The sequence below is a fragment of the Rhinolophus sinicus genome, chromosome 8, assembly GCF_057876585.1.
Source record: "Rhinolophus sinicus isolate RSI-liver-muscle chromosome 8, RSI-T2T, whole genome shotgun sequence".
Lineage (NCBI taxonomy): Eukaryota > Metazoa > Chordata > Mammalia > Chiroptera > Rhinolophidae > Rhinolophus > Rhinolophus sinicus.
Genome location: NC_142508.1, coordinates 64,224,827 through 64,234,395, shown reverse-complemented (window position 1 = coordinate 64,234,395; position 9,569 = coordinate 64,224,827). Strand labels below are relative to the sequence as shown.

General features: G+C 42.5%; 2 protein-coding genes across 5 annotated transcripts in view; one reads left to right on the top strand and one right to left on the bottom strand.

Annotated features, from left to right (window-relative positions):
* The first annotated feature begins 49 nt into the window (after positions 1-49).
* Positions 50-9,569, top strand: part of NIP7 (nucleolar pre-rRNA processing protein NIP7) — a 60,551-nt gene continuing 51,031 nt past the window's right edge. Inside the window, exons 1-5 of one of the 3 annotated variants that reach the window (XM_019756899.3) lie at positions 50-323; positions 446-532; positions 627-765; positions 1,279-1,419; positions 1,628-2,740. In XM_019756899.3, the coding sequence (XP_019612458.3) occupies positions 88-323; positions 446-532; positions 627-765; positions 1,279-1,419; positions 1,628-1,747 (723 nt within the window). In that variant the 5' untranslated portion in view covers positions 50-87 and the 3' untranslated portion in view covers positions 1,748-2,740. Of the gene's footprint in view, positions 324-445; positions 533-626; positions 766-1,278; positions 1,420-1,627; positions 2,741-9,111; positions 9,554-9,569 lie in introns of those variants that run through there. The other 2 variants (XM_088800279.1, XM_019756908.3) reach the window with 2 other exon arrangements.
* TMED6 (transmembrane p24 trafficking protein 6) lies at positions 3,058-8,694 on the bottom strand. 2 transcript variants are annotated; one of them, XM_019756933.3, is made up of 5 exons: positions 7,957-8,097; positions 7,699-7,814; positions 6,616-6,742; positions 5,129-5,277; positions 3,058-3,464 (listed from the first exon to the last, which is right to left on the bottom strand). In XM_019756933.3, the coding sequence occupies exons 2-5, from the start codon at positions 7,774-7,776 to the stop codon at positions 3,231-3,233; spliced, it is 588 nt and encodes a 195-aa protein (XP_019612492.2). In that variant the 5' UTR covers positions 7,777-7,814; positions 7,957-8,097; the 3' UTR covers positions 3,058-3,230. The 2 variants fall into 2 exon arrangements, with proteins under 2 accessions (XP_019612492.2, XP_019612484.3); XM_019756925.3 differs by lacking the exon at positions 7,699-7,814 and having other exon boundaries at positions 7,957-8,694.

Genomic DNA, 9,569 nt, shown 5'->3' with positions numbered 1-9,569 from the left:
GGCAACAGCGTCACTTCCACTCCGGCCTAGAGAGGGCACCGGCTCAGAATCTAAGACCGGAAGCAGCAGGGTACACTTCCGATCTCTATGGTTTCTTGTCCGGCGGCTTTCTTTCCCCGACGGTCCTCCAGGCTACGGGCGCTGGCGTGGGGAACCAATGGAAAGCGGCTACAGAGGCGGGCTTTGGGGTTGCCCGGCAGCAGCTGGTGGCTGATTTCCGTTTCCGGCGACCCAGGCACGAGGATTCGGTATTCCAACAGCGGGAAAATGCGGCCTTTGACTGAAGAGGAGACCCGTGTCATGTTTGAGAAGATAGCAAAGTAGTAAGAGCGCGCGGGGCCAAAGAGGGAGTGTGTGTATGGCGGGCAGGGGCGTGGGTGGAGTGGGACGCCGGGCCGGTCCGAGTCGGTCCGGACGCAGCCTCCAGTTCTCCCTTTGCCTGCAGCATCGGGGAGAATCTTCAGCTGCTGGTCGACAGGCCTGACGGCACCTACTGTTTCAGGCTGCACAACGACCGGGTGTACTACGTGAGGTGAGGCGGGGTCGGGTGGGCAGCATGGACCCGGGTGGGGACTTGGGTCCCGCCAGCGTCCTTAGTTGACACCTTCTTCTTCCTTACCCTTTAGTGAAAAAATACTGAAATTGGCTGCCAACATCTCCGGTGACAAGCTGGTGTCGCTGGGGACCTGCTTCGGAAAATTCACTAAGACCCACAAATTCCGGTTGCACATCACAGCTCTGGATTACCTCGCACCCTATGCTAAGGTTTGTGGGGTGGTTTCCAGTCGGCCACTGGGGAATGGAGGATGTCGGGGGTGAGGCCCGCCTCAGGACGCAGATAATTGGGCAGCTTCTCTGCCACGTATAGTGCATGAGCTCATTGCCAGCACGTGGAGATCTTGTGTGTCGTGCTCCTTGCATAGGGTTAGGGCTCTGGGACAGGAGTGCCGTGTGGCTGCATAGCCCTAATTATCTCCAGCAAAGTAGAAAAGGCTGTATAAACCCAAATGAAGACCGAAAAACAAATAGGTGGCTGTGACGAAGAGCATAGTGGGGTCCAGAAAAAGAGCTGTTAAACTGTCCAGGGGGAAAGTTGCTTGTAGAGTTGAGGAAAGAACCTCCTGGCAGTTCTATTTAGGGGGTGAACAATTGGAGGGAATCATGCATCTTTTTAAAATTTTTTTCGAGAACTTAAGCACAGATCCAGCAGCCAGCTTATTTGCAGGGGCATAACTATTACATTTTTATGTTTCTTGAATTTAATTCTGTTTTTTATAGTACAAAGTGTGGATTAAGCCTGGAGCAGAGCAGTCCTTCCTGTATGGGAATCATGTGTTGAAATCTGGACTGGGTCGAATCACTGAAAATACTTCTCAGTACCAGGGAGTGGTGGTGTACTCCATGGCAGACATCCCTTTGGTGAGTACTGATGGCAGCTGTTAGAAAAATTAAGTATCTTTTTATTCAAGAAGGATGTATTTTCGATCTGTGTGCTTGAGAGACTAAATTCTCAGCATCTTTTGAATTTCTCAAAGAACTGTATTTTTTCTCGTCTGTTATTTCTAGCCCTCAATGCGTGCTTATTGAATGACTTGAGTGAATCAGTATCTCTTCTTTTGAATCCCAGGGTTTTGGGGTGGCAGCAAAGTCTACACAAGACTGCAGGAAAGTAGACCCCATGGCGATTGTGGTATTTCATCAAGCAGACATTGGGGAATATGTGCGACATGAAGAGACATTGACTTAAAACGAAATCATCGCAAGGACTTATGGCTGTTTAGAAGGGCCTAGCTTTGTTTCCTGTGTCTGTTAGGCTCCACCATCATGTTGAATTTTGTCAACACTGACTTCTTCAGGGACTTCTTGGTTTAATATTCTATTATGGAGACATGCAGGCTGGATTCTTATTAAGCAAAAATGGCTCAAGAATGGAGTTTTGGATCTTTGTGTTTGTGAATACCGTGTTTTGTATTTGCATCGGAGGGCTTCTTGTTTTGAGTAACAGGCACTAATCATTGGAATTGAAGATAAGAGTAGCTTGTTATTGTTTTCTGTGGTAATATTTTTTCAAGCTCATGATGACACAATGGATTTTCTTATTTATATTATGAAAGATAGATATTGCCATAACAGAATAGTAGGCCATGTCTGGGATTTTACAAATGAAATTTGGGTAAAATAACAATTCTGCGAATTTTCTATATAGTAGGTGCTCTGCGGTGTGGGTGAAAAACTTGGATTCAAACCCTAGTTCGGATACCTACCAGCTGTATGATGCCTTAGATGAGTCATTAAACTTTAATCTTCATTTTCTTCATCTGTTTCAAAAAACAGCTTTAAGCATCTACCTAAGGATGGTTTTTAGAATTAGAAGTCATGATTGTAAAGTACTTAGCACAGTGTCTGGCAAATGATAGATGTTGAATAAATGGTAAGAATTACCTTTATGTTACATATACTGAATATTTCTGTTACTAAGAGTAGGATTTTATGAGTATATTTTGATTATATTTTGGTTTTTACAAGCTGTTTTCTTTTTCTTGTTCTTGCATGGTATGATCCCAGTGAATGTTATTTTCATCACCTTGGTTTCCTAAAACATGATTTTCCTTATGAACCTTTACTTACCTTACTGGACAAAACCACTAATCAGAGACTCGGAAATAGTAATTCAGCTCCTCCATCCTTCCCCAGGCCTCTTGAAATCATTTTTAGAATTAAAATATTTTTTAATGAAAAACATTTCAGACAAAATTTTTTTAAACTACCTGTATTATAAAAGTTTTCTAATGAATATACTGCTTATTTTAAATTCCAAAGTCGACATCTCTAAAAATAAAAACATTTTTCAATTATAAGAAAGCATTCTACCAACTCCTGTTTTTGTATGTAACATATAAAACTGGGTTTTATATGTTCTTATCCCATTTTTTTCAACTCCTCTCTCTTCTAAGATTCTGTGTTAACTTCTTAGTGAAGGTTAAAGGACCACTGTATGATGATGGTGTTTTGATGGTAACATTTAGTGCACACCTTAGAAATAACCAACATCAAAACTTACACATTTTTATTCCTTTATTGCCATTTGCCTGTGTAGATGAGAGCAACAGACTAAAACTTTCTAAGAGGAGAAGTTGGTTTTTTCCCCAAGAACTTTACAAAGCTGATTTCACCAAAGCTTTGACCAAATTTCTGCCCCAGAAGAGCCAGGGTACTGTCGTCATTTTAGCTCAGCATCTTGGCTTCTTGGTGTCTGTAGTCATTGGGACATTGAAGAGACGCTTTAAGAAATACAGCTGCAGGATCCCAGAAAGAACAATAACAAGGCTCTGGGCTGTTGACCACCAGTTCACATAGTTATAGTTTGATTGGAGAAGGAAAAAGTCAGCCATTTTCCTCATACGGGCAAAGTTGTAGTATCGCCACATGTGAAAGATGTTGTTCTGTACCTTCCGTGTACTTACCTGTGGGGCAGAAAATGAAGTAAGGACAGGCCTCCTCCCTACCCCCATCCAGCCTCCCCTGTGTGCTCAGCAGCACTAACCCAAGTTATCTGCAAGTTGAGTAACTTACTCGTGACTTTATGATATGTAATAGGTTGGCTATTATAGTTGTTGATAAATGGTAGTTTTGCTGCATATGAAAAAATGGCCTGCACTTTAGTTTAAAAAACTTTTTTATAATGAAAAACTTCAGTGCTAGAACTAGAGAGCCCGTCCGCAGTCTCTCTAGGTTTAGATACGCATTCAGCACATCACTGCCCTTCTGAGTGATGTCTTCAGTTCTTTGTGTTTTGGAGAAGACAAGGGCCTGCAGACTTGATCAGACAGCCAGATAATATAGTGAGTGCTTAGGCTTTGCGGGCCATACAGTCTTGCAACTACTAAACTCTGCCATTGTTGCATAAAAGCAGTCATAGACAATAGGTAATTGTCAAGTGAGCATGGCTGTATTCCAATAAAACCATTTACAGAACAGGTAGTGGGGCTTTTGTGCATCAAGGAGACTTAAGAAAGTGAAAAGATATCTCACAGAATGGGAGAAAATATCTGCAAATCATATATCTGATAAAGGACTTATATCCAGACTATGTAAAAGAACTTTTAGAACTGAACAATAAGACAACCCAATTTCAAAATGGGCAAAGAGTTTGAATAGACATTTGTCCAAAGAAGATACACAAATGGCTGACAAGCCCCTGAAAAGATGTTCATTAGTCATTAGGGAGACAACTCAAAATCAACATACTATTTCACACCCACTAGAATGCTAATAAAAAAGAACGTTTATGAGGATGGGGAGAAATTGCAACCCTCATTCACTTCAGTGGAAGTGTAAAATGGTTTAGCCACTGAAAAACAGCAATTCCTCAGTTACCATATGACCCAGCAGAGTATACTGTATTCAGAAATTAAAACATGTTTAACACAAAAACTTGTATGCAAATATTCATAGCATTATTTGTGATAGCCAAAAATTGGAAATAACCCAAATGCTTATCAGCTGATGAATGGGTAAATAAAATGTGGTCTATCCCTACAATGGAATGTTATTCAGTCATAAAAAGGGGTGAGATACTAATACACACTCCAACATAGATGAACCTTGAAAACATGGTAAATGAAAGAAGCCAGACACAAAAGGCCACATTGTATGATTCTACTCATGAAATACACAGAATAGGTAAATTGGTAGAGACAAAAAGTAGAGTAGTGAAAGTTGGGGGGTATGGGGAATGCAGAGTGATTAATGGGTATGGAGTTTCTTTTTAGGGGGATGAAACTGTTCTGGAATTAGATGCTTGTGATAATTGCAGGACCTTAGGAATATGCTAAAAACCACTGAATTGTACATTTTAAAATGGCGAATTATATCTCAATGAAAAAACAAACAAACAGGCCATGGGCCAGGTTTGGCCTATGTGCTGTAGTTTGCCAAGCCCTAGTATAAAACAAATGAGGAATTTCAAGAGCTCCAAGTCATATAAATTAAAGGTTTCAAATCCCCTTGACTGTTTGGTTTGTACCCAAATGAGCCCTTGGCTCAAACGATATTATTCCCATATTTTTAACCTTTCCTCTAAATTTAAAATCATTTTCCACAGATGTTTCTCCCACAAAATAATTACCTCAATTGCATCCAGAGTGTCATTCAGTTGTTTTCTTTCATACTGTTTGTGGTCCATTTCAGGCCCCTCATAGAAGACTCCAAAATTGAGGTACACTTGCACAGAACCAAAGTGATTTTGCTGATTTTTGAGACAAAGTTGATAAAAACCTGAAGGAATTCTTAGGTCATTACCAGTCTCGGTCTCCCACCCTTTGCTGATCTCCCACCCTTTAGATTTCCTTGGAAATGTCTGTTCTACAGCATTAAATGTGCTGCTTTAGCACCTTCTTTTTACTTAGCAAGTACAAAGATCATTTTTGATGTGGGAGAAAGACACTGATACTACATGAAACTTATTGTACTAAATATTATTTAGAATTGTTCTGCCAAATATTACTAACGAATTCTGTACTGGAAAGAGAAGAATGTGTTCTCCCTCTTTTTCAACCTAAATTCCCCTCTTACTAAGGAATTTCTCAAAAAATTGAGTTGAAATTAATAGTATGGTGTTTGCCTGCTGCTTGTTCATTAGAGCTGGGGGATAGCATCCTGAACCTGAAACTAGGGGAAAAAATCGACATGTTGTGAATGAAAGAAACTATCCTCCGAGTAACTAACTGCAAGGTGGTCTGTACAGGAACTGATGGTTTGGGTTATTACTGGTGCTGGTTCTCAACCGGGGTCGCCTCCCCTCTGTGTGTGTGTGTGTGTGTGTGTGTGTGTGTCGGGAGGGGGGGTTGGGGGGGAAGTGGGGGGGAGGGAGGAGTGGGATTAGAAAGGTGTGGCAATGGATCTGGCAAAATCATTGTAAGGCACTACTGGCATGGAGGGCCCAAAGATGCTAAATATCTTATAATGCTGAATATCCTGTGCTTTACAATGAACTATTGTCTTATGCTCCTGTTGAGAAACACTGTCAGGAAACGTCTTTTTGCACACCTGGCTGTTAGGGCAACTAAAACTGACCGGTGGTGTCCAGTGTGGGGACGGGTTCTATCTGGCTGTAGGAATTTGCTGGTGACCAGGGAAGTGCTTTGTTGTGGCATACGGGTATTTGTCATGGCCGTGCATTTCTTTTGTTGAGTCTGTTTTGTGGTAACTGGCTCAATTATTTCGATGACTGGAAAAAGATGCTATCCCATCATAAATTTATTAATTGGAATTCTGTATAAGTGAGTCTGTTTGGTCACTTTCCCATAATCTGGTCAGTTGGAGATGATGAGATAAAATTGAGCTTCAGGACCCTGGTGTTATAATAATTAGTCACCTGGAGACTCTGTCCCCCAAAGTGCCAGTGGACTGTGGCTTAATATCCTCGACTGTCAGCAGTCTTTGGCAAAACTGTTTTTTGGTGTTCAAGACTAAATTTTGTCCTACTGTTTTACCATCACTATGTGAAAAAGCCATGGCTTTTACATCGCAGGTACTTAATTTCTATACTTCCTCATCATTTCCCAAATTTCAAAGAAATCTATGATTGTCATAGCTGTGGTGATGAAAACAGACCTGTCTCTTGAGTAAAGAAGTTAATCTGGCCCCGGACGTTCTGCGAGTTTTCTATGAGGAAGCCTTGTGGGGTATATGCAGTGGCAGCGATGTGCCGGTCATGTGACATTCCCAGGGTCCGCTGAACCTGCCAAGACACATGAAAGGAGAAAAGCCCCTGCTACGTCACCAAGAAGCTGGTTACGTGGTCAGACTGACATCCTGTGATCATCAGCACAGTGGTTCTCAGTCAGGGATGTACGCCTGACCCCTTCTGGGAATCTGAATTGAGACAATTGTGGTGGGGGGAGGGGGTGTACTGCAGGACAAAGAATTGCCCCAAATGCCTATAGCACCCGTTAAGAAGACATGTCACAGACCATACAGCTGGTGTGTATCGGTTGGCGTGTATGATTCTGATTGTAGAGTTCTTGACTGAACTTGCTTGGTTTTGAGCTCCCTGGTTTTGGCCCAGACTTGGGCTTATTTGATGCATGACAGCAAGTAAGGCACTTAGATAGGCACTTGTCACCAAGCGCTGTCTTGTTAAGCCCAGGCTACAGTGAGCTGACTGGTAGCAATTGTTTTATTACAAATTTAGAGATAAGGAAAAGCTCTGATAAGTTTTAAATTACAGTAGAGTGGAGTAAGAGCTGTATACATAATCTATTACTATGTGAACAAATTCGAAAATTAACAGGTTTCTAAGAACAAAGGAAATGAACAGCCTGTAACTTGACTAGTATTGAGCAGCCTGTCCTTGGGCGCTGCGCTGTAAACTACGGGATGGGTGAACGTACTTGGCCTGTGAACAGGCAACTTGAAAACATGTACCTTCCTAACACAAACGGGACTGTATGGCCGAATGGAGAAACCTTGAGCCAGTGATTCTCCAATTTGCCAGAATTACCTCTAAAAACAGGGAGTGAATGTTGCTCTTCCACATCTGAAAACTGACGTGTCTTTCTTTGAAATCTGGGTCTGTCTCCAAAGTTCATGTGACTTTCCATTTGATTTTGTACCACCATATCCATATTATTTTAATATTTTAAAAATGTACTCTCCCCCCTGTCATCTCCAAATCCCAGTAAATGTGATGATTACCTCTCTAGGAAGAGGCACCCCATCTATCCCAGGCCTCTGAGCACATTCCCATAGCCCCCGTTTGAGAAGCCAAGCCATATGGTTTAGTGATTATTCCTCCGAGAGTTTCCGTCTAACTGCAGGTCCATTTCATTAACAAGCAGGGAATCACAGCATAACAAAGACAACCAGAACCTGTTAGTTTAAAACCTGATCCACTTTACAAAAAGGAAACAAAATACAAGTCTTCAATGTGGCCAGAGGAGCCCAAGTACCCACCTCGTAACTGAAATAGAAGTATCCAGTCTCTTGGGCAAATTGCCAAAAGCATTCTGTGCCTCCTGGAGGGAGCATGATGGCAAAGTCGTATCGATCTGCTCCCCGGAAGAGTGGCTGGTCCCCAGAGCCATTAAGGGGTTCTGTCTTTTGGCTCCTAGTAGAGGTCACTAGGTTCAGAACCACCAGTCCTGCCCCAAAGAGCCAAGGGAACATGCTGGTTCGTGGAGACTCCTCTGCAGGTGAACTGCCTGCAGCGCCTGGAACTGAGGAGTTTTAGATAACTGCTGGGGTAACCATTAACTCCGCAAGTCACAGGCCAGTCTCAGGGCCACACAGAGGGACTCCAGAGTAGAAGTGGCACAATTACCCCCCACATTTGGCTCACAGGAAGGGTTTTTGCTCTCACCTCAAAACCTCGGTGGCTTACAAATGTACTTCATGGGTGCTAGATAGAATCTACTTCAGAAGAGGTATTTCCATCCTTCCTTTTGGCTGTCATTTTTCAGTTCTTGGGGATAAACATTGAGTAAATTTATTTATAACCATCTGAATCTACAGACAGAAGTTGGTTGGGGAGATTTTTTCTCCTCACAAATTGCTAGCTGATACCTATAGCTCCTTATAAGACACATGGGGCAACACCTGTTTCAATGCACTCTTTCTGCTCAGCGCTACAGTTCAGAGAGCAAAGCACACCATGGAAGTGCATGCAAAAATTTAAATGGATGACTAGAGTGAGCAAGACAGTGGTCAACCCCCCCACTGATAATCCTCGTTCTGGTACCTTCCATCGGACTGATCATATATATATATATATATATATAAAGCTGTCCAAAACAACTTAAAGAACATTATATTGTTGAAACCCTCTACCTTTCTTCTTTTATCCATGACTTCTTTGGCACTCACTGACTTCATGGGCAGCACTGAGCTACGAGATTTACTGCATCTGACTTTATTCTCACAACAGCTCTCTAGCTCTACCATTATCTATTGCGTCGGAAGCGAGGCGATGGCCATTCAGGTTCAGTGGCCGGCTCACCAGACTACAGCACGGACACACAGCAGGGGTCCCGAGTGCGCCTCATATTCTTACCCACTGGGATTGTTTGTCGGTCTCTGAGTCCTGATAGTGTCTAAATGTTTTTATTTCAGCCATAATCTTAACAAAACAGCTTAGCGGCTTCTAACCAAGTATTGCTTCAGAATTCATCGCATTGACTCCAAGTGGTGATACTTTAACAGCGAATGAGCAAAGAACAGACTTCGTAATTGTGTTCAGTTCTCGCGGAGGCCAAATGATGTCACAGCACTCTGGAGGCACTGTGGCCCTGCAGCGGTGTCTCTAAGGTGAAGATGGGAGAGTCTGGGATCATTTCCAGTGCATAGTGGCACAGGCACCCCCACCGGAGTCCCACCATTGCCACCATCCTAACACTACTCATGTCGTGAGCAGTAACTTAGATTTAGCAAAACAGTCAGCAGGATGCGGTAAGGTTTATAGTTCTATGGAAGCTGTAGGCTTAGTTTTTTGTTTGTACACATTTCAGTAATACAGTAATAAAAATAACACTGAAGTTATGTTAAAAAATGTTAATGGGCCTGTGCATTTT

Coding starts and splice junctions, on each gene's coding strand:
- TMED6 (XM_019756925.3), bottom strand. CDS start 8,169: ATGTTCCCTTGGCTCTTTGGGGCAGGACTGGTGGTTCTGAACCTAGTG. Junction 6,743..7,956: donor ACTTCTATTTCAGTTACGAG/GTGGGTACTTGG, acceptor GTGTCTTGGCAG/GTTCAGCGGACCCTGGGAAT. Junction 5,278..6,615: donor CTTCTTTACTCAAGAGACAG/GTCTGTTTTCAT, acceptor GAATTCCTTCAG/GTTTTTATCAACTTTGTCTC.